This window comes from Mastomys coucha, unplaced genomic scaffold (assembly GCF_008632895.1).
Source record: "Mastomys coucha isolate ucsf_1 unplaced genomic scaffold, UCSF_Mcou_1 pScaffold5, whole genome shotgun sequence".
Taxonomy (NCBI): domain Eukaryota; kingdom Metazoa; phylum Chordata; class Mammalia; order Rodentia; family Muridae; genus Mastomys; species Mastomys coucha.
In genome coordinates, this window is record NW_022196911.1 from 81059143 (window position 1) to 81086916 (window position 27774).

Consider the following 27774-nt stretch of genomic DNA (forward strand, 5'->3'; position numbering starts at 1 on the left):
CGGTTAGAAAATTACTACCCTCCTTGAGGAATAATACCTTGTCCAGTGTTATTACTTTTCAATCTTGCTATTTGTCTATACTCTTTTTTTTTTTTTAATCCCAAGTGCTGGGATTAAAGGCATATGCCACCACTGCCCGGCTTTGTCTATACTCTTGGGATCATTTAAGTCATCTCTAGAAACCTCACTCAGAATCTGGATAAACTATAGACACCCATGACAACACCACCAAGACTCTCCAGCACAAGAAAGTACAAGGAAAGGACATGGCCCGCAATCCTAGAACTGGAGAGGCAGAGGCAGGAGGATTGGTTTGCATTTGAGGCTAGCCTGGGCTACACAGTGAGACCCTGTCTCAAAAATTCTGAAAACCAGAAAAAAAGAAAAGGTTATTTGAATACAAGTTACTGCTCAGCCCCTCTGTGTGCACTGTCTCCTCAAGCAGGGAGAATTCTGTGGTGGGTTTATTGAAATGCTGAGCATGTTATTGCTTGACCTCTTTCATAGTGTGTGTGTGTGTGTGTGTGTGTGTGTGTGTGTGTACAGTGCTGGGGATGCTGAAGTGACTGGGTTTTTTTATATTTGTTCTGGGGACTGAACTTAGATCCTCATGCTTGCAAGGTAAGCACTTTACCATCTGAACCATCTCATGAATTGCCTTTTTCTTTTATTTTGTTTGTTTGTCTTTTCAAGACAGGGTTTCTCTGTATAGCCCTGGCTGCCTTGAAACTCACTCTGTAGACCAGGCTGGCCTTAAAACACAAAGATTCACCTGCTGCTGCCTCCCAAGTGCAGGAGTCAAAGGCATGCATCTCCGCTGCCACCACCACTTGGCTTCACTTTAAATCTTTAAAAAATTATGTTGGGCAGTGGTGGCACATGCCTTTAATCCCAGCGCTTGGGAGGCAGAGGCAGGCGGATTTCTGAGTTCAAGGCCAGCCTGGTCTACAGAGTGAGTTCCAGGACAGCCAGGGCTATACAGAGAAACTCTACCTCAAAAAACCAAAAAACCAAAACAAAAAACCCCACAACAACAAATAAATAAATAATAAATAAATAAATTTATCTTTGGGGTGTGTGTGTGTGTATGTGTGTGTGTGTGTATGTGTGTGTGTGTTTATGTACACAGGATCCTGTAGGGTGAAAGAGATCATCAGATCCCTTGGAACTGGAGTTACACACAATTGTAAGCTGCCGCAGTAGTGCTGGTATTGAACCCTGGGTCCTCTGGAAGAGCAGTCAGTGCTCTAACCTCTGAGCCATCTCTCCAGCTTCCTGAGTTGCTGTTTTTATAAATAAGAACAAAGTTTTATTTTTCACATTAACTCTTATCAGTTGTACAGAATAAGGTGTTTCCTCAGTGGTAATTTTATACATCTACGAATCATACTTTCTTCCTCTCTCCCTCCCCACTTCCACCCCCTTTCCTTCCTTTCCTTCCTCTGCCTTCAGATCACTGCCATTCCCCCCTAGATCACATGTGTGAGGGAAAACATTATTGTCTGATTTCTTTAATTTTGTATTTTCATGTTAATTATACATAATAATGAGTTTCATTATGCCATTTTCATACATACACATAATATATTTAGAACAAATTCAACCCTCCCTTGCCCTCATCTTGTCTCCCTCCCACTCTTACTCTTTCCTCTTCCCAGTTACCAGCTCCTTTCTACTTTGATGTACCCACACTTTTTGTGACTCAATAGTTTCCTTAGAGTTGTTTACAGGTACGTGGGAAGGAATTTGTTTATGGAACATGAGTACCTTTCCAGTGCCCACACCACTGGGGAAAATGTCCTTCCCTTGAGCAAGCATTATCTGCATGTATAAACCTCTTCAGGAAAGTGTGGGGGGTTCCACAATCCCTTCCCCCTTCTCTGGCACAATATCAACAGGCAAGGTCGTGTGCAGTTTCTCTGAGTTCAAGAGCACAATGACCTGGTCATCCTGGAAGTCAGTATGGCCACTGGTAATGTTCATATCTTGCTTTGCTGGTTGGTACTGCTATCTTGCTGCCGGCAGGGCCCACGGCTGAGTAAGACTGCTGCTGAAGGATGACATGCTCCTCTGCAGCCTTCAGAGATCCATGCGACACTATGAGAGGGGAGGCAGGGAGGAAGCTTTTAGTTCAGCTTGTTTTTTCTATGTCTTGTGTCTTAGTCACTGTTCTGTTTCTGTGAGGAGACACCATGACCAAGACATGTAAAAGTAATTATTGGGGGTTTTCATAAGCCCCCTTTGCTCTCAAACAACTGCAGGATGTTTCTACACCTGCTAGGTCATCCTAGCTCCTGAATAAAGACATGGAGACCTGGTGTTTTTATTAACAAGTTTCAAGCACTAGCTGGGCAGGTGCCAAGCTATTCTAACTCATTTAGGCTGCTACTCCCTGGCCACACAGTCCTTTATCTGTAATCCGAGTCTTGCCCTGGCTTGTCCTGGTCCCATGCGTGTCCTCATGGCTGCTCTCTCATCAAGATTGTATGGCAAAACCTTCTGGTCCATCCACATGGTCTCTCCACACCTTTTTCCTCTCTTCCTCTTCTCCCCTTCTACTGGTCTCTCTAGACCCCCTCTCTGGATTGGAAGTTCTGCCCCTTGCTCTTCTGCCCAGGTAATTGGCTGATCACTTTTACCTAACATTGAGACCAAAGATGCTTTATCATGCTATTATCTGGACTGCAAACAGATGTCTGAGTATAGAAATCAGCATTTGAATACACAGGGCACAAAAACTATTCCCCAATTTCCCCCTTTTAGTCCAATAAAAGGTTTTTTCTCTTATATTAATGAATTATATAAAATAAGAACAATTATGAAAACTTATTAAGTAAAATTACATCCAAAATGTCCAGTCCATTTGTATTTGGTAACCTTGGAAAAAGTATTATCTATCTTATCTTGATGAGTTTAGAGTTCTGTACTGAAGTAATTTTCTATTAAAATTTGCATTTATAGAACTCAGAATATCTTCTTAGACCTTTTCTGCCGGGCAGTGGTGGCGCACGCCTTTAATCCCAGAACTTGGGAGGCAGAGGCAGGTGGATTTCTGAGTTCGAGGCCAGCCTGGTCTACAGAGTGAGTTCCAGGACAGCCAGGGCTATACAGAGAAACCCTGTCTCAAAAAACCAAAACCAAACCAAAACAAACCAAAACAAACCAAAACAAAAACATTTTCTCAAATCCTAAACAATTTAAGCGTAATTGTAACTACAACTATCTAGTCTTTAACCCCCATTAGAGACCTGAGAAGGAATAAATATTCCCTGAGTATGCAGGATGTGCAGAGCAAGCAGCTTCCAAAACCACAGAAATGACAAAGGTACAGGCTGCCTGGACAGTCTCCCCAAATTTCTCTGTGTCATCAGAGCATCATCTTCAGCCTTCTGGCTCAGAATATCTGACAGACTATTTTGTGAAGCAGGAATTATGATGGACTACTTACCTTGACTTGGCAAAGCTTGTCCATAGACTTCCCTGTGTCCATGTCTGTCCACAGCTTAGACAGCATTCTGCCTGTGGTTGAGGCCAGGGTAGTTTTTTGCCTGTTGGCCAGCTTGCTACATTTGAAACTAACTCCAAAAAGAGGTTCTCTGATGCTCATCATCTTTGAAGTACAATGGGGGTGCTTCTAGGAGCTGACATATCTCTGTCATGAAAAGTCTTTTTATTGATAAAACATCTTTAAATGCTATATTTTGTAGATCTCTGAGGCTTTTGGAGACCATCTGTCTCTATATAGTATATCTGAATAGGCAAACATTGCTTGTTCCTAGGCAAACATATTTCTGTAATTAATTAAACTAGTATCTAACATGACCATGAGTTTGATTGATTGACTACTAGCTTGAATCTCTTAATTATCCTCAAACAGTTTATAATAGCAACTTTCAAAAAGACCAGAACTTCACATTGCATTTATCAACGAGTTATATTAAGTACATTAAACAAGAGTTGAAACATGAATACAGTATATAGTGACAAAATATAATCTTAAATCTGTACTAATATACAAAGTCCATACTTAATGTAAAGTATTTGGCTTATTAACGCTCTTTGGTCTAAAAGTAGATTTAAAACCCCACCCTTTATATTACTCCTATATCATCCTTTTCCCTTTTCAACCCTTCTCCCTGACCTTCTCTTAACAAAGGAAACTCTTATAAAAGAAAGCATTTGAGCTGGAGAAATGGCTCAGTGGTTAAAAGCACTGGCTGCTCTTCTAAAGGCCCTGAGTTCAATTCCCAGCAACCACGTGGTGGCTCACAACCATCTCTTCTGGTGTATTTGAAGACAGCTACAGTATACTAACATATGTAAAAATAAATGAATCTTAAAAAAAATAAAGGAAAGCATTTAATTGGGGGATGGCTTACAGGTTCAGATGCTCAGTCCTTTATCCTCATGGTGAAGAGCACAGCAGCAGGTAAGCATGACGTTGAAGAGGTAGCTGAGAGCTACACATCCTAATCTGCAAGCAGGGGATGGGGAGAGGAATGGAAAGCAAGAGAGACAGACCGGCCTGCCGTGGGCTTTTGAAACCTCAAAGTGCACCCTAGTGACACACTTCCTCCAACAAGGCCATACCTCTTAGTCCTTCTAAGCTTTTCAAAGAATTCCACTCCCTGGTGATTCAGCACTCAGATATATTGAGAAGCCAAACCTACTCCACGTAGAGGAGCCTGAGAGTTTGACCTGCAGCTAAACCCCAAGCTACACCCAAGTACCAGGAAGGACTCCATGGCTTGTCCTTTGCCAGAGTCACTTCCTAGCTACTTCCTAGCAACAGTCAATCAAAGATTAGTCTGATTGTTTCAGATGTGTTTTCAGACTGTTTGTGATTGCTCATGGTTTTGCTTCAAAGCACCCCTCACCTGTTGGCTTAAACCCCCTGGCTTGCTTGCCAGTCCCTATAAAACCATGAGGGCTTAGGGCTACTCCACCTTCCTGTCCTCAGGGTTGGTGGAGAGCAGAAGCTCAAGCTTGTAATAAAGAGACCCTAATGCGATTACATAGGAGTTGGCTTCTTGGTGGTCTCTTGTGGCTTTTGAACAGGCACAACAATATGCACCCGTGGGGCCACTTTCAGTCAAACCACCACATCCTTCAAGCAAGGCAGTAAGATCTTACTAGCTGGTTCTGGTCGGCAACCCAAGCCAGTGGCAATCTCCTGTATTGTACTGGAGGCTTTGGGGCCTCCTTGGCAAATTGCTGACACTGAGGTTTGTTTACTAGCCTACAGGTTATTGATTATCTTAAAAATGGTATGAGGTATTGAATCCAGGGCCTGGCACATTTGAGGTAAACTCTACCATATATGTGGTTTTACTTAATAGATGAAACAGTCCAATATTTTCTTGCAAGTAACATTCTTCTTTGTGGCTCACTATTCTCCTTTGTGTGTGTACACCAATGTTTCCTGTTCTGAGGATGGACACCTACTTGGTTGTTGTGATTACCACTGCAATGAACATGTGCACGCTTGCTTTTATATATGCTGATTTTCTCTCTTTTGGAAGTGTTTGTGTGTGTGTGTGTGTGTGTGTGTGTGTGTGATTGATATAGCTGGATTGTCTTAGAATTTTACTGCTGTGAACAGACACCATGACCAAGGCAACTCTTATAAGGACAACATTTAATTGGGGCTGGCTTACAGGTTCAGGAGTTCAGTCCATTATCATCAAGGCAGGAGCATGGCAGCATCCAGGCAGGCATGGTGCAGGAGGAGCTGAGAGTTCTACATCTTCATTTGAAGCTGATAGAATACTGGCTTCCATGTGGTTAGGAGGAGGATCTCACTGACCACCCTCACAGTGACATGCTTCCTCTAATAAGGCCACATCTCCTAATAGTGCCACTCCCTGGGCCAACCATATTCAAACCACCATATGGGTCATATGGCATTTATTAATATTGTGGAGAGCGGTAGAGCGGGAGAGGCATTCACCTTGACAAGATGGCACCTACATCCTCTGTCAACTCCTGGTAAACAACTGTTTGCGCATGTGCGTAGAGTGAAAAGGCACCAAGTCACGGCCCATCCCGGGACGTCACATGGGGTGATGAGCAAACAGCCAATCATGGGCAGACACGCCGCGCTGTGGTGTATATAAGCAGTGCCGATTATTGGCTCGGTCCTTTTTTCCTCTTCATGATGCAATAAATGCTTGCTGCAGAAGGATCCTAGTGTCCGCGTGTCTTCTTGCTGGCGAGACGACTGCGCGGGTTACATATTATTATTATTATTATTATTAATGAATCTCTATCCTGTTTTACTTTATTACATTCTCACCAACAGTGATAAGGGTTTCCCTTCTCCCCAGATGTGCTCTAGCATTTATTATTTATTTATAATAGTTATTCTGATAGAATAGAATAGAATCTATTTTATTGAAATAGAATCTCATTGGAGTTTTGATTTGTATTTCCCTGTTGGGCTAAAGATGAGATCAAGAATTTTGAAACAAAAAACTGAATATTTAACTTACTTATTTTCCTGAGGCCTAAACACAAGTCAGAAAGGGAAGTGGTAGACAGTCTGAGTGCACAAAACTGGTAAGCACAAGAAAAAGATTGAAACCAATAACTTACACTTTTTAAGAGGCTGGGCTAGTTTCCTCAGGCCTCTAATCTTTTTGTTTGTTTATTTGTTTTTGGTTTTTGACACAGGGTTTCTCTGTATAGCCCTGGCTGTCCTGGAACTCACTCTGTAGACCAGGCTGGCCTCAAACTCAGAAATCTGCCTGCCTCTGCCTCCCATCATGCCTGCAATCTTAGCAGTGGGGAGGCTGAGGCGGGAGGAGTGCCATCCGTGTGAGGTCAGCCTGGATTCCATGAGTTCCAGATCACTGTACGAGACAGAAGATGTTTTTCAGAAACACAAAAACATCAGGAAGCAACAACAACAACAACAACAACAAAAACCCAAAACAAAAACTCAAAAAACTTTATGCTGATGTTGTACGTAAGCAGGGCTAGAACAGATCAAAGAGGCCACGTGGAATGGAAGCAACACTGGAGCAGGCAATCTCTTGTAACACCCCCCTCTCCCTCACCCCCCACCTCTATCCCCCACCTCCCCAGCCCTTCCCATCCCCCCACTAGGAAGACAGCTTTAGAACCACTGCAAGTCTGAGGCCAGCCCAGGGCTTCCTCCTGACACCATTTCACCTCTGGTAGCAGAACTGTGGCAGGGGTCAGTTTTACATCTCTGGATCTCAGAGTCCCGAGAAGCCTGTTTCTCTGTCAGTGGCTTTGCTAGTAGGAATGAGTCCCCTGCTCCCATGAGCTCCAGCTCATGTTCTTACACCTCATTGGCTTCTGGTTCATTAATGAACTGATCCTTAAAGCCATAGAGATGGATGTGTGGACTGGGGCCCAACACTTTCTGACATGTTTTCCAAAGCTGGCTGTGGGCCCATTACTCCTCAGCCTCTTGGCCTCAGAGTGGGACAGGGAGCGCTCACCTACAAGAAAATAGATGACTAGATTCTGGACAGGAGAATAAAAGGGGCTATCAGGGTAGAACATACTTTATGTTGTTTTAATTTATGTAAGTAGGCAGAGTAAAGCATATTATTCTCATTACAAATGCACCGTTAGTCACTGTGAATCTGATTTGTGCTGGAGCGGAGGGGTTGTTTTCTGGTTTTGTTTGTTTGTTTGACACAGGGTTTCTCTGAGTAATAGCTCTGGTTATCTTGGAACTTACTTTGTAAACCAGGGCCTCTGCCTCCCAAGTGCTGGGACCAAAGGCATGCACCACCATGCTCAGCTGGTGTTCATTTTAGGAGACCTTCTTACAGATTCTACAGGAAGCACAGGGTACTAACTAGTACAGCCTTCATTGAAGACTGGTCCTCTTCTGTTCAGGGAAGATGGCTGTCTACCCAGCACGGCTTTCTGGGGGGATATGATAGTGGTGAGGGAAGAGGAATACCTTCCCAGTCAGCCAGATCAGCTGCATCAACCCTGCCAGTTAATGGGGTGGCAGCCAGATTGCCCTCGCACATATGTTGTTAGAAAAAGAATCTTATGTCTCACAGGCTAGTTTTGAACCAGTTGTGTAGCTAACTAAGGATGACTTTAACTCCAGATCCATTTGATCCGGATCTTGATCGCTGGGATTACAAGTTAGGCTTTTCTTCTGGCTCTCTGCTTTGACCTTATTCTTGGCGCCGAGATTGTGTGTGCCCGAGCTCCTTGTGTTTGCTTCACAGCTCAGGAACAAAGGCGCGTGTAGATTTTGCAGCAGGCCATTTTTGTCATAGTTGTTCTGGGGGAGGTGGAGGAAAGGTGGCTGGGTGGCGCTATTACGAAGGTGCAACACCAGGTACGGGGCGGTGTAGACTCTGGATGATGCAGGAGGAGAGAGTGCCTGCACCCTGCAGCTGCTTGCCTCAACTATCAGCAGCTGCTGATCGAACACGGGTTGGGTGTGGTGGGGGATGGGGGGCGAGGTTTCCTTATCTTGGTTCTCAGCCTGGGCTTTCTCGATTTGTTAACTGGGTTCTGCCTTAAGTGTGTTGTTCTCGGCAGGGTACGAGGCTTCTTGGTATCCCCTCAGACGCTTCATTGAAGAACAAGATGATTTCTTTTTCTCCTTTCCTTTTTTCTTTTTCTCTTCCTTCCTTCCTTCCTCTCTCCCTCCTCCTTCTCCTTTTCCTCTCCCTCCTCCTCCTCCCTCTCTCTCCCTCTCTCTCCCTCTCTCTCCCTCTCTCTCTCTCTCTCTCTCTCTCTCTCTCTCTCTCTCTCTCTCTCTCTCTCTCTCTCGTCTCTGTCTTAAGACATAATGTCTTATATTGTCTGGAATTCTTTTGGGGGTTTGGGGAGGGCTCGTGGGGATGTTAAGCCCCACGTAGGGTCTCTCTGTGTTGTCCTGGATGTTCTGGAACTTCTAGCTGTACAGACCAGGTTGGCTTAGAACTTGTAGTGATCTTGACCGCTTCACCTCATTAGTATCTGAAGTCCATCTGGAAGCAATCCAGCAGAAGCCCCTTTAATGAGTCACTGTTTGGATGATGTTCCTGACTCAACAATGCTCTCCGCTGCCTCGAAAGTGACACTGAACCCTAGAACACGCTGAGCCCCTGGGAACAGACGTTAGCTGAGATATACCCACATGCTATTGTTTCCATGTGCTAGATCAGTCTTCTACACAAACCGGTTTATTCTAGTTACTCTCGTGTTAAGTGGATATTTAATTAAATGTTACATAGCATGTACAATATGAATATAGGAAAAATTATTTCTCTTTACGAAAAATAAATTGAATATTTTGGAGAGGTTCCATAAAGCCAAGACAATCTTTTTATTCAAAAAAGGTTTAGACTTCCTTATGTATGTGCATGTTTTGCTTGCATGTATGTGCATGCCTTTGAAGGTCAGAAGAGGTTGGTTGATCCCTGGAACTGGAGTAATGTATGGTCATGAGCCACCATGTCAATGCTGGGAGCTGAACTGGATCCTCTGAAAGAATACCAAGTGCTCTTTGCTGGTGAGTCATCTCTAAGACCCAAGACAAATCAATTTTTTAAAAAATGCACTTGAGAGCCTATAAGCCCAGCTCTTCGGGAGGCGGAGGCATGAGAATCGCAAGTTCAAAGCCTGTCTGGGTTACAGAGTGAGTTCAAGGCCAATATAGGCAATGTAGCAAGACCCTATGTATCTCCCCATTTTTCATTACTATGAAACTGAGAATAACTGAATTCCTAACCCACTTGTCGTTAAAAAGAAAAAAAAAAAAAGCCCTGATTTGATACCTCAGTAGGGAGATTGTTTTGAAATCATGAAGACCTGAATTCAATTTATCAGACTTGTCCAAAAGCCATGTATGGTCGCCTGCATCTGTAGCCCCAGCACTTTAGAAGAGGCAGAGACTAGAGGACTGACGGAGCTTGCTGGCCCCTGGCCTAGTTCCAGGTTCAAGGAGTGAGCATGCCTCAGGGCAGTGAAGATGAGAGGGATAAGGAAGGACCCTCAACTTAGCAAGACACTCAGCACCCTCCTCTGCACCCCACACCCCTGTGCATATACTACAGACATGTAACACTCACACACAGACACACACACACACACACACACACACACACACACACACACACACAGTGCAGCTGCTTAGGTTCAGGTCAGGCTACCTCTACATAATTGTTGGTTGAATAGGGAACTCAGAGGGCCGAAGACTTGGCTCAGTGGTTAAGAGTGCTTCCAGAGGTCCTGAGTTCAATTCCCAGCACCCATAGAGAAATCATAAAATCCAAGTGAGTTGGTGTTGGAAGCACTCAGTGTTTTAAAAAGTTCTTATTCTGATTTAAAGAGATCAAAGCTTAAAGATATAGACAACTTTCTACTGCTGTGGTTTAACACCAGGAAGGAGGATGCTGAACATCAAACAAGAGATGCATCTGAAATAAAGGTGTTGGTCCACAGGAGGAGATTGGCAAATACACGTGTTGGCACTATTAGTTAAAATAAAATGAGACAGGCCGGGTGGTGGTGGTGCAGGCCTTTAATCCCAGCACTTGGGAGACAGAGGCAGGTGGATTTCTGAGTTCTAGGCCAGCCTGGTCTACAGAGTGAGTTCCAGGACAGCCAAGGCTACACAGAGAAACCCTGTCTCGAATAAAACCAAAAGTAAATAAATAAATAATAAATAAAGTGAGACACCTAAAAATCTGTATGGTGAGAGTTGTCAAATGAAAAAGAAAGGGCAAAGCATTAGGAACAGGAAGTAAGTTCAATAAATCAAGAGATAGCATCTGGCAAGTTAGAACATAGAGGATGTGGAGGTCCTATCACAGGAGAATAAAAAAATAAAGCTCTTGGACTCAGCAGTTAAGAGTACTGACTGCTCTTCCAAAGGTCCTGAGTTCAAATCCCAGGAACCACATAGTGGCTCACAACCATCTCATAACGAGATCTGATGGCTTCTTCTGGAGTGTCTGAAGACAGCTACAGTGTACTTAGATATAATAAATAAATAAATCTTTAAAAAAAATAAAGCTCTTGAGAAAGTTTAATTAAAAAAGATAATAGAAAAATAAGAGCTGGGTCTGGAGAGGTGGCTTTGTGGTTAAGAGAACTGGCTGCTTTTCTGGAGGACCTGGCTTTAGTTCCCAGCACTCACACGGTGTTTCATAAGTGTCTCCACTCCAGTCTCATCAAAGCCAACACAGGACCAGGCACACACACAGTGCACAGACATACAGGCAGGCAAAAAACTCATAAAAAAATGAGACAAGTTGACACAGCTTATTGTATATGGGCACTATATACAATAAGCTGATTTTTCTTTTTTGTTTGTTTCTGGTCAAGGTCTCCCTCTGTAGCTCAGGTTAGCCCCCAGCTCAGAGACTTTCTGTTTCCTGAGTGTGGATGTTAAAGCATGCAGCACGATGGATGGCTCTACCCTCCCTGCATTTACTTAGGCCAGGCTAAGGAGTTAGAAGGTGATGGGCAGACAACCACAGTGGCACTAATCTTAGCGTTTGGGAGGTGGAAGCAGGAAGACCAGGAGTTTAGGGCCAGCCTGGGCTAAATAGCAAGTTCCTTTTCTGGCTTTTTTCAAGACAGTATGCACAATGCCATCCAACTTGAAGTTCCTTCTTTTAAAAAAAAGTGTGTGTGTGTGTGTGTGTGTGTGTGTGTGTGTGTGAGGAGAGAGAGAGAGAGAGAGAGAGAGAGAGAGAGTGAGAGAGGGGGGAAGAGAGGGGGAGGGTTGGGGGGTAAGCACCTGGGCCATGTGTGTATATAGAGATCAAAGGAAAACATTTTGGAATTGGTTCTCTCCTTCAACCTTTAGGTGGGTTCTGCATTTTGAACTTGTCACCAGTCTCAGGTGTATCATGCCCTTACCTGCTGAGCATCTCACCAGCAGGGAAGCCCATTCTTTTTTTTTTGTTTTGTTTTGTTTTGTTTTTTTCGAGACAGGGTTTCTCTGTGTAGCCCTGGCTGTCCTGGAACTCACTCTGTAGACCAGGCTGGGCTCGAACTCAGAAATCCACCTGCCTCTGCCTCCCAAGTGCTGGGATTAAAGGCCTGCGCCACCACGGAGGGAAGTCCATTCTTAAGTTCACTCAAGTCTCACAAATTGGATGGAAGCAGAGATTCAGGAGGAAATGTGTCTTGTAGCTTAACACAGAAGAGGTAGCGAGAAGTCTGAAACGAAGTGTTTCTATAACAGTTCAGAAACAGACTTGTGGAGCCCTCACCTTAAGGCAAGTGCTGCGTTTAAATTTGACTACAGCTGGGTGTGGCTTGGTACACCTTCAGTCCCCTGGAGGAGGATGTAGGAAGACCACACAAGCGCGAAAACTGACTAATGCAACACAGGGAGCCTTTTCCTCAGGAAAAGAGTGGGTGGGTGTGGGGGATACAATTTACTAGCTTATATTTCGAAGATGTTCTTTGCTAATTTTGTATCAAAGTTTGAAGGACACATTACTCTTGGCTTAAAGCTTTCTGCAATGGAAGTTTAATAAATAATACTACTGAGTTAAAATGCTTTGAGCTAAGAGCATTTCCTGCTACTGTAGAAGACTCTTTTTGGGTTCCCATCACCCATAACAGGCAGCTTACCACCTCCTGTAAATTCAGTTCCAGGGGATCTGACTCCCTTTTCTGAACTCCTCAGGTGCCTACATTCACATGTACACAAACTTCATGTATATAATCTTTAAAAAAGAAGAAATATAGTAATTCCTTCAAGAAAATACTTCTCATTTGTTTCTTTTTTTTGTTGTTTTGGCTTTTGGTTTTTCTGAGACAGGGTTTCTCTGTGTAGCCCTGGCTGTCCTGGAACTCACTCTGTAGACCAGGCTAACCTCAAACTCAGAAATCCACCTGCCTCTGCCTCCCAAGTGCTGGGATTATAGGCATGTGCCACCACTGCCCGGCTGTTTCTGGTTTTTGTTTGTTTGTTTTTTTTTGGTTTTGTTTTTGTTTTTCCCTTTTGAGACAGGCTCTCACACAACCTAAGCAAGCTCAATATGTAGTCAAGGATGTCCTTGAAGTCGAGGTGTTCAGATTGCAGGTGCCTACCATCAAGCTTTACTTTCAAATTATTAAAAAAACAACAAAAAAAAAACCCCTTTCATTATTCCGGTGCTGGGAACTGAACCTAGAACCCAGCACATGCTAGTCAAGAGTGCTACCACTGAGTTACTCCCATAACAGGCAGCTTACCACCTCCTCCTACAGTGTAATAAATAAATATCTATATATATATGTATAAAAAGGTTCCACAAACAACTCAGGAAATGCAGTGAGGACACCAAATCTCAAGCCAAGTGTAGTGTGGTGCAGGACTGTAATCCCAGCATTTAGCCGGTGAAAAACTGGAGTTTTCAGTTGGCATTGGCTACTCGTGACCCACGGGAGTTCCAGTCCCTTGTAGAACCTCTTATCTCAGCTGCCCAATTAGAAAATAAAGTTTGGGGTCTGGAGAGATGGCTCAGTGGCTAAGAACACTGACTGCTCTTCCGAAGGTCTTGAGTTCAAATCCCAGCAACCACATGGTGGCTCACAACCATCCGTAATGAGATCTGAGGCCCTCTTCTGGTGTGTCTGAAGACAGCTACAATGTACTCACATAAAATAAATAAATCTTAAAAAAAAAAAGGAAAAGAAAACAAAGTTTTTGTTTAACTTCTTAGGAAATGAAAAAACAAAAAAAGAGAAACATATTACTAGGGAAAAACAATAAATTTAGCCAGGCCTGTAATTCTGGCTAAGTTTATTTAGCTCTTTTGGGGGAAGACACAGGAGGATTTCTGTGGGTTCAAGGCCAGCCTGGGCTACAGTTGAGCCTATACTACTTTGAGAAAGTGTTCCACTTTCTGAAAAAGCCAAAGGGGTGGGGGTGGGGGGTAAACCAAGTAAGGCATAGGAGAACAAGCCTTGAATTGTAGGTGTGTACGTCAAGCTATCTGAAGAGAGATGGTATGAACATTCTTCTCATACTATTTACTCAACCTGGCTACCTGTAGGACACATGACATTGATTTTCCCTAATTGGGATCACATAGAGGGCTGACACCTTTGGCAGTCTGGCCACAGCAGTTCTGGGACTTGCACTTGTTTATGTTCATGTATGATGAGTGACATAAACAACGGTCATATGGGACTGACTATTTTGTTAAACACTGAGTTGCAGACACAGCAGGGTTACAGTAAAGGCAGACCTACAGAACTTAATGTCTTAAGACACATTTATCTCATTTATCTGCCCTGGTTAAAACACAGGTGGCTCTAGTAGATAAACTATAGACTTATGGAAAGAAACAATAGCAAACAGATTAGATTGTTTTGTTTTCTTTTTTGTTTTGAGACAGGGTCTCTTTACTATGTAGTTCTGGTTGTCCTGAAACTCAGTATGTAGAATAGACTGATCTTGAACTCACAGAGATCTATCTCTGCTTCCCAAGTGCTGGCATTAAAGGTTTATGCCACCATGGCAGCTTTGATTAGATTCTTATACTAAAATTGATTCTTTTTTTTTTTTTTTTAGATTTATTTATTGTTATATGTAAGCACACTGTAGCTGTCCTCAGACACACCAGAAGAGGGCGTCAGATCTCATTATGGATGGTTGTGAGCCACCATGTGGTTGCTGGAATTTGAACTCAGGATCTTCGGAAGAGCAGTTGGTGCTCTTACCCGCTGAGCCATCTTGCCAGCTCCTAAAATTGATTCTTAAAGTACAAGTTTAAGAAAAGTGTGTTGCCGGCAGTGGTGGTGCACGCCTTTATTCCCAGCACTTGGGAGGCAGAGGCAGGTGGATCTCTGAGTTTGAGGCCAGCCTGGTCTACAAAGTGAGCTCCAAGACAGCCAGGGCTACACAGAGAAACCCTGTCTCTAAAAACAAAAAAAAAAAGGAAAGAAAGAAAAGTGTGTTAAAAACAAACAAACAAACAAAAATCCTGAGGCGGGTGTACTCCTTCCACGGCCTGCATACCACTAGCCCGCACGAAGTGAGAACATCTCACTGGCTCCCACCAAGTTAAAAAAAAGGAAGAAAGAAAGAAAGAAAAGTGTGTTTGCCAATTTTGTATGCTAATAGGGAAATAAAAGCAAAAAACCCTTCAAAATCACTCAATCAATAGATGAGGCACCTAATACTGAAGTAGATGCCAATAGAAAGAAATGTCACAATTAGTGGATAAAAGTGGGCCATTTTACAAAGTATGTTGGGAAATACAGCTACTTGAAAGAAAGTCAACAGGCCAGAGAGATGGCTCAGCAGTTAAGAGCACTTACTGCTCTGGGAGAGAACCTGAGTTTGGTTCCTAGCATCCACATGAAAGCTCACAACATCTTTTTTTTTTTTTTTTTGGTTTTTAGAGACAAGGTTTCTCTGTATAGCTCTGGCTGTCCTGGAACTCACTCTGTAGACCAGGCTGGCCTGGAACTCAGAAATCCCACCTGCCTCTGCCTCCCAAGTGCTGGGATTAAAGGCATGTGCCACCACTGCCCGGTGGCTCACAACATCTTCAACTCCAGTTCCTGGGGTCTGTTGCCTTTTTCTGGCTCCACTGTGCACAAACATACATTCAGGCAAAATGCTTATACACATAAAATATAAATAAATGGATCTTGGGCTGGCGAGATGGCTCAGTGGGTAAGAGCACTGACTGCTCTTCCCAAGGTCCTGAGTTCGGATCTCAGCAACCCCATGGTAGCTTACAACCACCCGTAATGAGACTGGATGCCCCTTCTGGTGCATCTGAAGACAGCTACAGTGAATTATGCCGGAGCAAGCAGGGCCTGAGCGAGCAGGGATGGAGAGCAGCCACACACATGATGGCTCACGGTCATCTGTACAGCTACAGTGTACTCATATACATAAAATAAATAAAATAAGCCTTTAAAAAAAATGGATCTTAAGGAAAAAGAAAAAGAAATTCAAGCCAGATGTAGTGGCACCTGCCTATAATCCCAACACTCCAGAGGTAGAGGGCAGGATGAGTTTAAGACCATTTTGGGTTATCTAGAGAGAATATGGGCTACGAAAACCAGGCAAGGAAGGGTTTCATATCAAGATCCTGTATAAAATTAAAACAAATAACAAACAAAACCACATGGAAAATGAAGCTTGACATGTATGACTATAATCCGAGCATTTGGAAAGCAAAAGTCAAGGAATCAGAAGTTCAAAGTCATCCTTAGTCACACGTCTCTCAAAACAAAACAAAAACAAAAGCAACAAGCAAGCAAACAAACAAACAAGACCAAACCAACCAAACAAACAAAAAACCAAAAAGGGAATAGTGGTGCATGGCTGCAATACCAGCATTCCGTAGGTGCAGGCAAGACCAGGGCTTCCTAGGCTCAGTGAACCCAATCAGAAGTGTGTGGTGGCATATGCCTGCAATCCAGGGACTCAGAGGCTGAGGGACGAGGACTGTTGTGCATTTGAGGTCAGCCTGGGCTACATAGTGTTTTCTAGTCCAAGCCATATAGGGAGATCCTGTCTCAAAAAAGTAAAGCAAGGGACTAGAAAGATAGCTCTGTGCATACACATGGTTGTTTCTGAGTCTCGTGACCTGAATTCAACCTCTGGATCCCACATAGTGGAGATATCCAATGCCTGAAAGCTGTCCCCTGGTCTCCACACTTATACATACACAAATACACACTTGTGTGCACACACATGACACAGACACAAATAATTAATTAAAAAATACATAAAACAAGGGGCTAGAGAGACAGCACTTGCTGAATAAACACGAGGACCTGAGTTCAGATCTAACACCCACGTGAAGAGTTGGATGTGGCTGGGCACAGTGCTATGGGAGGGGTAGGGGATGTCGGGGACTTGATAGCTCCAGAGCAAGATCCTGTTTCAAAGGGGTATGGTGGAGAATGCTAGAGGAGGGTACCAGACTTTCTCCTCTGGTCTCTGCACTAGAGTGAGCTGCAGAGCCACAGCCACAGCCGCAGCCACACCCACTTCTTACACCCAGAATCTGTATACAAAACAAGAAGAAAGAAAAAGCCAAGGCTGTTGTCTCCCGGTGGGTACTCTAGGACTGGGACGAACAATTATCTGTGGGAGCAAGCAGTTAGTAAGGAAAGACACAGATGCCAGGTAGAAGTGATAAGAGAGAGCTTTACTGTAATTCACTCAGTATTTATAGTTAGGCTTGGGAATCAGACCCAGAGGAATTCGACACTTGCCCATATAACATAAACAGGAGAAAATCTATTAACACCAGACCAGAAGGAGATCTTGAAAGGAAGATCCAGTAAACCTTTAACATAAGTATGAGACTTGCTAAGTCTATGATCTAAGGAGCAGCAGTCAGGACTCCTCCACACAGCAGGTGCTCAACTCCAGCTTGCAGCCTGTCAGGGCTGCTTACAGAACCAAGTCACTCCCAAGCAGCAAGGTTGGGGAAGGAGTCCACACAAGGCAAGCCAAACCAAACCATAAATGCTATGATTAGTTATGGAACCAGGCAGATCTGGCTGTCCTAAAAGCAACCCCTGTGGTTTGATAGAGTGGTTGCTTGATTGGAAGTAGTATAGAGTCATTGGAAAGGACAATTAGATAGAAAACTTTTTAAAAAAATTCCTCTTTTTAGCTGTAAAGAGGAACACAAAAATGAGCTGATATAAAGAGGTAAGTCTAGGGGCAGTGGTAGCACACACCTTTAATCCCAGCACTTGGGAGGCAGAGGCAGGTGGATTTCTGAGTTCGTGGCCAGCCTGGTCTATACAGTGAGATTGAGACCAGACTGTACAACAGAGTGAGGCATGTGTTAAAAAGATCAACAAATAAGAGGTGGCTGAAGAGATGGCTCAGCAGTTAGAGCACTGGTCCTTCAGAGGTCCTGAGTTCAATTCCCAGCAACCACATGGTGATTTACAAACCAACTGTAATGGGATCTGGTGTCCTCTTCTGCTGTGTCCAAAGACAGCTACAGTGTACTCATATATATATAAAATAAATAAATCTTTTTTTTTTAAAAAGTAAGTCTGTGGTGGTGGTGCAACTTGTAATCCCAGGAGTTGAGCTTGAGCAGGAGGTTTCTGAATTTAAGGCTAGCTTGGGCTACATAGAAAGACACTGTCTTTTTTGTTTGTTTGTTGGGCTAGTTTTTTGAAACAGGGTTTCTCTGTATTCCCCTGGCTGTCCTGGAACTCACTCTGTAGACCAGGCTGGCCTCGAACTCAGAAATCTGCCTGCCTCTGCCTCCCAAGTGCTGGCATTAAAGGCGTGTGCCACCACTGCCCAGCTAAGACACTGTCTTTTAAGAAAGAGAAATAAGTCAGGCAGTGGCACAGGCCTTTGATTTCAGCACTTGGGAGGCACAAGATAGGCCTCAATGACTTTGAGTCATTGAGGCCAACTTGGACTACACAGGTCCACAGAATGAGAGCTTGTGGCAGAGAGTGTGCAGGGTAGGTTAAAGTAGTGTGTGTGTGAGTGTGTGTGTGTGTGTGTGTGTGTGTGTGTGTGTGTGTGTTATATAGAACTAAGTATGGTGGTATTTACTTATTGTTGATCTTTTTTTTTTGTTTGTTTTTTGAGATAGAGTTTCTCTGTGTAGCCCTGGCTGTCCTGGAACTCACTCTGTAGACCAGGCTGGCCTCAAACTCAGAAATCCACCTGCCTCTGCTGGGATTAAAGGCATGCACCACCACTGCCCAGCTTATTGTTGATCTTTTTAACACAGGCCTCACTCTGTTGTACAGTCTGGTCTCAATCTCACTGTATAGTCCAGGCTGGACTTGAACTTGTGGCAATTCTCTTGCCTCAATCTCTTAAGTGTTAGGTATTCCGGTGTGTGCTACCATACTAGGCTAAACCATGTTTGCATACAAATGGAGAAGGTTCAGTTTAAAACAAAACAAAACAAAACAAAACAAGAAATTGCTGGGCAGTGGTGGCACATATCTTTAGTGGGAGGCAGAGGCATGCATATCTCCATAGACAGAGAAATCCTTTCTTAAACAAAGAAACAAAATCAAACCAAACTAACATCAAAACCAATTAAGCCACCAAAACCAATAAACTGGAAAACAGAAATGGCAGGATCAAGAATGACTTAACAGTTGATGTTTTCTGAGGTGAAGTTTCCTGTATCCCAGGATGGCCTGGAACTTGCTATGTACAAAGGATGACCTAGACCTTCTGATCTTCCAGCCTCTATATTCCAAGGGCTGGGATCACAACTAGTTTAGTAGGTGCTGGGGATCAAGCCCAGGGCTTCATTTATGCTAGAGTAACACTCTACCAACTAAGACACATCCCCCATGCAAAGATTAAGAAGAGAGTGGGGCTGGGGTATTGGTTCAGAAGTTAAGAGCACTGGCTGCTCTTCCATTCCCAGTACCCCCATGGAGGCTCATAACTGTTTATAACTCCATTCTCAAGGGATCCAATGTCCTCTTCTGGCTTCCTCTGGTACCAGGCACACACATGGTGCACAGACATATCATGACACTCATACACATGAGTAAATTAAAAAAGAAAAATTAAAAAATCAAAATAGCTGACACGGCGCTTTTCACTGTCCTCCAGTCCTTGCTCGCAGTCTTTCAGCCACCAAGCCTATGTTCATCGTGAACACCAATGTTTCCCGCGCCTCCGTGGAACCCAGCAGCTGGCACAGGCCACAGGCAAGCCCTCACAGTACATCGCAGTGCACATGGTCCCAGACCAGCTCATGACTTTTAGCCACACGAATGACTCCTGCGTCCTCTGCAGCTTGCACAGCATTGGCAAGATCGGTGGCGCCCAGAACCGCAACTACAGCAAGATGCTGTGCGGCCTGCTGTCCGATCGCCTGCATACCAGCCGGGACAGGGTGTACATCAACTATTACAACATGAACGCAGCCAACGTGGGCTGGAATGGTTCCACCTTCGCTTGTTCTGTATGTTTATCCACCCACCCGTAGCGATGCCCACCTTCCGGTCAGGAAAAATAAATGGTTTAAGAGACAAGAAAAAAAAAAGAAAAAAAGAAAAATAAAATAGCCGAGCAAGCCAGTAAGTGGTACTACTCAGTAGTGTGCTTCAGTCCAGCCCTTCAGTTCCTGCCTTGAGTTCCTGCCTGGCTGTTTTCCTCCCCAGGTTGGTCAGTCAGTGTTTTATCACAGCAACAGAGAGGCAAACTGCTACAGATAGAAAGCCATGAGTAAAAGAGCTAGGAGGAATGAAGAGGGCGTCAGAGCTTTCAGCCATTTACAGAGGAGGTGGGGGCCTGGAGGTGCTAAGGGGTGAAGGAGATAGCAAAGATGACTGTGAAGGAAGTAAACACCGTTCCCATACTTGAAGAGTGACTGGGACGGGCGGTTAGTTGATTCAAACATTTCCAGATGAGGCTTGAATAATGTGGAAATCGTTGGCAACAGAAGTTGAAACACTTAGGCTGACTGTGGAATGAAAGCCATAGAGTTGGAGTTTAGTCTAGAGATAAGGGTTGACAGGAGCCTGTGGGCTGAGCCTGGAAGGACATGTGTCAAGGTTCATGATGGAATTGCCTTTTGGTGTTCTCGTGGGCCAAAGGTAGGCAAACTAAGGTGGCTAATCTAAGGGGAAGTAAATAAGCTGTTTTCTTGCAGTTGCTAAAGGATCACTGCCACCATCTCATTTGGAATTTTACAATTCGGTTATAAAACGTGGCCTATACATTGGCATTTTTGCTAGGTTTTGATAATGTTATGATTACTGATTGAAAGAAGAGGAGATTCCTTCTTGGACCCAAGGGTTTTGTTTATTTGTTTAAAACAAGGTCTCACTACAGAGTGAGGGGCAGAGATCCACCTGCCCAAGCCTTTTCTGAGTGCTAGGGTTGAAGGGCTCCCCTAGCCGCTAGCCAAACCCAGCATTCCTGTTACTTTGTTACCATCTTTATCAAGTCTTTCTTCAGAAGGTGTTATTTTAATTTTATTTTGGTGTATTACAATCCCTAGTATGTGTAGGAATGGTCTGAGCCTCAGCCGTGAAGTGGAGGTCAAGGAGAAATGTGTAAGATTGGTTCTCCCCTACCATTCTGTGAGTGGGTTCCAGGGATTGAATTTAGAGAGTTGGTGAAAGGGCTTTTTTCTGAAGTAACTGAAGATGAAGATACCTAATTTTTCCTCTCTCTCTATTATTTGTTTGTTTTTATTTATTTATTTGTGGTTTTTCGAGACAGGGTTTCTCTGTGTAGCCCTGGCTGTCCTGGAACTCACTCTGTAGACCAGGCTGGCCTGGAACTCAGAAATTTGCTTGTCTCTGCCTCCCAAGTGCTGGGATTAAAAGTGTGTGTCACCACTGCCCGGCTCTATTTATTTGTTTTATGTAAATACACTATCACTATATTCAGACACACCAGAAGAGGGCATCGGATTCCATTATAGATGCTTGTGAGCCACCATGTGGTTGCTGGGAGTTGAACTCAGGACCTCTGGAAGAACAGTCAGTGCTCTTAACTACTGAGCCATCTCTCCAGCCCCAACCTTGAACTCTTGATCCTCTTGCCTTTGCTTTCCAAATACTAGAATTATAGATCTGTATGACTTTGCCTGGCCTACAGGTTTATTTATCTACTTAGACCTTTTTCTGTATGTTCTTAAACTGACCTTGCATATGAATATATATGTGTACACATATATATTCATATGAGACCAGAGGCTATTAGAAGTGACACACGGGAGGGGTTAAAGGGAGAAAAGAAGAGGAAAATGATGTAATTATATTTAATTTAAAAACAAAAAATAAAAGATGTTAGTATGTGTATATGTATATATATATACTTTTCTTTCTCTCTTTTTTTTTGAGATAGGCCAAGCTGGCCTCACAGAGATCCTCCTGCCTCTGCCTCCCAATGATTTTATTGTATGTATGTAGGCTTGAGAATGCCATGTTCTCACTCTGAATGTCTGAGGACAACGTACATGTGCTATTCTCTCCTACTGTGTGGGTTGTGGGGAAAATACTCAGGTTGCCAGGCTTGTCACCAAGCATCTTTACTGGCTGAGCCATTTTTTACCAGCTTTACTCCTGGTAAAAAAATTGCCCAAGTATTAAGTTAGGTATGTCACACTTCTTTAATCCCCGCCCTTGGGAAGCAGTGAGTTTGAAACCTGCCAGGTCTATATAGTTGCAGGCTAGCCAGGGCTACATTGTGAAATCATGTCTCAAAAATTTAGTTTAAAATAGTTGCCCCTGCTGGTCAGTGTTGGCACAGGCCTTTTATTCTAGCAGATCTGAGTTCGAGGCGGATCCAAGGCAGCCAGTGCTACAAAGAGAAAGCCTGTCTCACCTCTTCCCCAGACCCCCTCCCCGACAAAATTGCCCCAATAATTGTTAAACATGTTAAGGGTTCTGTTCAATTCTAACAAATAAATGAATTAAAAACTGTTAAAGGGACTGGGGAGATAGATGGTGGTTGGAAGCGTTGGCTTGTTTTCCAGAGGACCCAGGTTCAATTTTTAGCACCTACATGGCAGCTCACAACTGTATGTAAGTAACTTCTGTTCCAGGGAATCCGACTCCTTCACACAAACAGGCAAAACACCCAATTACATAAAAAAATAGTAATTAAAAAATGTTAAGGCCAAGTTATTTCAGAATGCTGTTTTAAGGGAGTGGAGAGATGGCTCAGTGGTTAAGAGCCTGCACTGCTTTTTGGATCGGAGCACCTGAATATCTGGCTCACAACCACCTGTAACTCCAGTTGTAAGGAGGAGTGTCTGGCCTCCACACTGACATTCACATAGAGATACACATATAATGGAAATGAAATAAATACTTAATGAAAATCTTAAAAGGAATTGTCTTGGGAGGCATAAAAATTGTTGCAACACCATGTTGGAAAGGCCAGTGTGAAGATTTTCCTTGTGTTCGCATTTCCCATGCTGCTGTATATAAGTTTCCACCACTTTTTGTGAACTCTCAAAGACTGTACAGAAAATAATAAAGGAACACCTTAGCTTTAAGTTGACGCCTTCAAAAGAACATGGTACTAAGAAAATATTAAGTTGATCACTCGAGGACTTATTTCAATTTCGTGGAAATCTGTCTAAAAGCAAGCGTTTCGTTGTTGGGACTGTCAACGTCTGTGTGAACAGAGGGAAATAACCGTGTCTACAGGGCACGGAGATCCTGTTTGTTGTAAGCTCTTTTTCCAAACGGTAACTTAGATTCTCCAGTAAAGCTGTATTCAAGGCTAGTCCGAAAAAATATTAACGGCGCTGAAGAGGAAAAATACGCAAAAATACTTTTAAAAAAATTGTTGTAAAGAATCGTTAGGAATTAAACTCGCCGACAGGTCTCCGACATAACGTTATCGCGGAAAACAGGACTGCGCAACTGGCGGTGGAAAATTCCAAGTCTTCTTAAGTAAACCCGACTGCTTCCCTTAACTCCCAGCCGGACGTGTCCCACCCAAGACAGTTCACGCGTGCTACCCTGGTCCAGCGCATGGACCAACGACTTTGCAGGGCATTTTCGCGCCATTTCACTTGAAATAAGTGAAAGGTCAAGTCTACCCTTGACCTCTGCAAATTTTCCACAATCACGGGAGGCCGGAGCCTGCAAAGCTGGCTCTGCAAGAAGACCAAAGGGGAAAAGCCAGAAGTCTCACCCTAGGGATTTAAGGGAAAAAAAAAAGGTGACAGGGTTGAGGCTTTAGCCATCTAGTAACAGCGGAAAACCCCCGGGCTCAGAAGCACTGGGTTGGAGAAAACAAACCCGGCAAGGCGCGCGCTCGCGCGGGCGGCGGGCGGAGCGAGAGCAGCGGTTGCGAAGAGATGCGGGGGTGGGAGGAGGGCGGGGGCGAGTTTGCTCTCCTCGGCTCCTGATTGGACCGTCTCAGCGAGCCGAGTGACGTCAGTAGGTGGGGGGGGGAGAACGTCCGACCTGTGCGGTGGGCGCGGGCGGGCGGGGAGCGAGCTCAGTGCGCAGGCGCGGATGCTCGGCTCCTCTCGCCCGCGACTCGACCGGCCCAGCTCTCGCGGACGAGTCCCGACATCACGCGCCCCCCCCCCACCTCGGGGACCGCCTCCTCCTCACTCTCGGCGTCGTCGAAGATAAACAATAGTTGGCCGGCGAGCGGCGAGTGTGTCTCCCGCCTCGGAATTCGGCGGGTTGCGTGGGAACGGCGGGATCCGGGGCAGCCGGCCATGGCGGGGCTGTACTCGCTGGGAGTGAGCGTCTTCTCTGACCAGGGCGGGAGGAAGTACATGGAGGACGTAACTCAGATTGTGGTGGAGCCCGAGCCGGCTGCGGAGGACAAGCCGGCGCCGGTACCGCGGCGGGCGATCGGGCTGCCGGCGACCCCCGCTCTCGCCGGCGTCGGGCCATCGGGAAAAGGCCCGGCAGCGGCCCGCGACCCTACCCCGGACGCCGCGGCCTCGCTCCCCGCTGGCCGCTGCTGTCGCCGCCGCTCCTCGGTGGCCTTCTTTGCAGTGTGCGACGGGCACGGCGGGCGAGAGGCGGCACAGTTTGCCCGGGAACACTTATGGGGTTTCATCAAGAAGCAGAAAGGCTTCACCTCGTCTGAGCCCGCCAAGGTGTGCGCTGCCATCCGCAAAGGTTTCCTCGCCTGTCACCTCGCCATGTGGAAGAAACTGGGTAAGTTCCCGGCTTGTGTGGCGCCCGCCTCTTTTTTTTTCTTTTCTCCCTTTCTCCCTAGCCCCCACCCCCCGGGCTTTTTATAGCATCAGCACCGCGTGGGCCTCCCCGGGTACCAAGAGCTCTATCAAGCGACGCTGTCCTACAAGGGATGCGAGTGAAGACTGTCAGGGTTGGAGTTTTGGGCACACCGAGTGGCCTCGGAAACACTAGGATGGCTTGTCTCCCAGCAACCGCTGCTTGCATTATCTTCTCCCTCCCACGATCAGGGGGGCAACAGTCCCCTCTCCCTTCGCTAATTCACTTGGGTAGCAGCACGCTCAGAAGTGTTTGAATGCCGGCGCCAGATTCTAACCGGGAGATAAATTTAAGAAACGTTTCTACATGGGCCAGGTGAAGGAAGCAGGAGGTGGCAAGAATTGGAGCGTTCCTTTAGCATCTGTCATAATTTTGTTCTTGTCGGGCTTGTCCCTTTTGGTTGCCTCCTACCGGTGGTGTCACTTCTTCAGATTGACCCGAATGGCTCTATGTAAGTCAATTTAGAAGGGCCGAAGTGTAACATAGGCAACTTACTTTTGTTATAGTGTTTTAGGGTAACTCCTTGAAGTGTTTATGAGAAAGGTGTGCAACATGTTAAATATTAAATTGGCCCCATGTTAGGGGTATGTGTTAACTTCTTGGTGTGTAAGTGTGTGTGTGTGTGTGTGTGTGTGTCGGATACTTAGCTAATTGCATTCAGTTTCCCAAGAGTTCCTAGTAAAAAACACTCATGTAAACACTCATCAAAGTAGTTTTTGTTAACAGGTATCTTAATTCCTAAAAGTTAAGTGTGATTATAGTTCACCTAAATTTTGAATCCTTGTGAGACAGACAGTATTTCTGTATATAACGTAAATGACTGAGGATTAAATGGTTGTTTATTTATTGCTCTGGGTATATGGTGCATATCTTTGTTACAGAAAAGAATATATGCTCCTGCCACTAAAAACCCTTTGTTTATAGTGGTGTAAGAAAGTCACTCTATTTTCATTAAAGGGATAGAGACACAGAGAATGCTGTTACAGATTTGTAAAATACATAGTATTTTTAGAAAGGCATTGTCATACAGTATAGGCTAGCTGGTTTCAAATCTGTTTTCCATCTGTTGGGCCTTTTGCCAAGTTTTTGATTGACTAGAAGACCAGCCACTAAGGGTTTTGGAGGCAGTTCCCAGCAAATCCCTGGGGCCCCTATCATGGATTTATTTTGTTTTCATGTGGGCCGAGTAGAGCTGAAAGCATTGTAGTTTATCCTAGAAATGTATTATATTATTGGCTGAAGAGGAATTAAAAGTGGATAGCGAGACAAAGAAGATTAAGATTAGACACAAAGACCTATTACAGAGTTCATTTATTTTGCAATACACTTGGGGCATGTGAATTTCCCATATGCTTTAAAAATCAAAAGCCTTTAATAGTTGAACTTTAGCTAGGTGTGGTGGTACATGCCTCTAATAGTAGTCCGTGAGAGGCCAAGGTAGACGGGTATCTCTGAGTTTGAGGCCAGCATGGTCTACTCTACAGAGAGAGTTTCAGGACAGCCAGGGCTAGTAAAGAGACCCTTTCTTTAAAAAAAAAAAAAAAAAAGATTGAAACTTTATATTGGAGTGTGGTAGCTAATGCTGGTAATCCTAGCACTTGGGTGGCAGGCCAAGGAGGATCAGGGCAAGTTCAGGACCAGGACAATAAAGTAGACTCTCACAAAGGGAAGAAAAAGTTTGAACTTTGTATTTGGTTTTATTTTAATCTGTTTTGTGCTGGTGTTGAATTGAACACAGGGTCTCTCGCACAAGCACAAGCTCTACCTCTGTGATCCCCAAGTGTCCCTGTAATAAAGCAGAGGTCATGCTGTTAATCATAAATGTATTTTTATACATGCACATACTTCAAAAGCTTCAAATGACATTTTGTACTTTAAATTATGTGTTTATGTGTGGATGTACGTATGTGAGTGCAGATGCCTGAAAAACAATATTAGAGATGTTAGCTATCCTGAGAACTAAGGTTACATGTGGTTACGAGATGCCTGATGTGGCTTCTGGGAACTGAAGAACAGTAAGTACATGCTCTAACCCTGTGTACCATCTCTCCAGCCCTACAGACAAATACTTTTTGAGTCACCCTTTTCTTCTTACTGAGTGAAACCTTAAATGAACTCCATCTTCAAAACTTAAATTTAAAAGAATTAAAAAAACTATTATGAATAAATTAGAATCATTATATAGGAAATACAAATTAAAAAATTGCAATTCTTGGGGTTGGTAAGATGGCTCAGCGGTTAAGAGCACTGACTGCTCTTCTGAAGGTCCTGAGTTCAAATCCCAGCAACCACATGGTGGTTCACAGCCACCCGTAATGAGATCTGATGCCCTCTTCTGGTGTATCTGAAGACAGCTACAGTGTACTTACGTGTAATAATAAATAAATCTTTAAAAAAAAATTGCGATTCTTAATTTTTGTTCAGCTCTTGATTTTTCTGTCAGTTAAATAAAATTACTGTTTGTGACCTGTCGTCCTCAGGCCAAGGCCCTTTCAGTCTGTTTGCCCTCCCTCTGCACTTGTGTTAATTAGCCACCTTTTCCAGGGCACATTAAAATATTTCATTTTTGATTGGCATAGTGGATCATGTCTTTTATCCTAACAAATGGAAGGCTGAAACAGGTGAATTTCTGAGTTCAAGGCCAGCCTGGTCTACAGAGCGAGTTTTAGGTCAGTCAGGGTTTCATAATGAGACCTTGTGTAAAACAAAACAAAACAAATATACACACATCTAGAAAACAACACACACACACACACACACACACACACACACACTTACACACATTTCAGGGGTTAGAGCAACTACACAGATGGTTCAGTGGTTAAAAGCGCTTACTGCCTTTTCAGAATACCCGAGTTCTGTTCCCAGCACCCACATGGCAGCTCCCAGCCATCTGTAACTTCATTTCCAGTGGATTCAGCACCCTCTTCTGATCTTCTTAGGCACCAGGCACACACACGATGCACATATGTACATGCAAATAAAACTCAAATAAGTAAATAAAACATTTTTTCACTTTCAGGCTTACTGTCTCCCCAAACTAAAACTATATTGATCATATAGACTGCCAGACAGCATTTTCTTTTCTTTTTTTCTTTTCTCTTTTTCTTTTTTTTTTTTTTTTTT

The 27774-nt window shown here is 44.2% G+C and overlaps 1 protein-coding gene and 1 pseudogene across 1 annotated transcript in view; both read left to right on the forward strand.

Moving 5' to 3' along the window:
- Positions 1 to 19907, forward strand: part of LOC116078717 — a 67041-nt pseudogene extending 47134 nt beyond the window's left edge.
- A 3935-nt stretch (positions 19908 to 23842) lies between these two features.
- Ppm1d (protein phosphatase, Mg2+/Mn2+ dependent 1D) overlaps positions 23843 to 27774 on the forward strand; it is a 36780-nt gene continuing 32848 nt past the window's right edge. Inside the window, exon 1 of the mRNA XM_031351809.1 lies at positions 23843 to 24570. Within this exon, the coding sequence (XP_031207669.1) occupies positions 24120 to 24570 (451 nt within the window). The 5' untranslated portion in view covers positions 23843 to 24119. The remainder of the gene's footprint in view (positions 24571 to 27774) is intronic.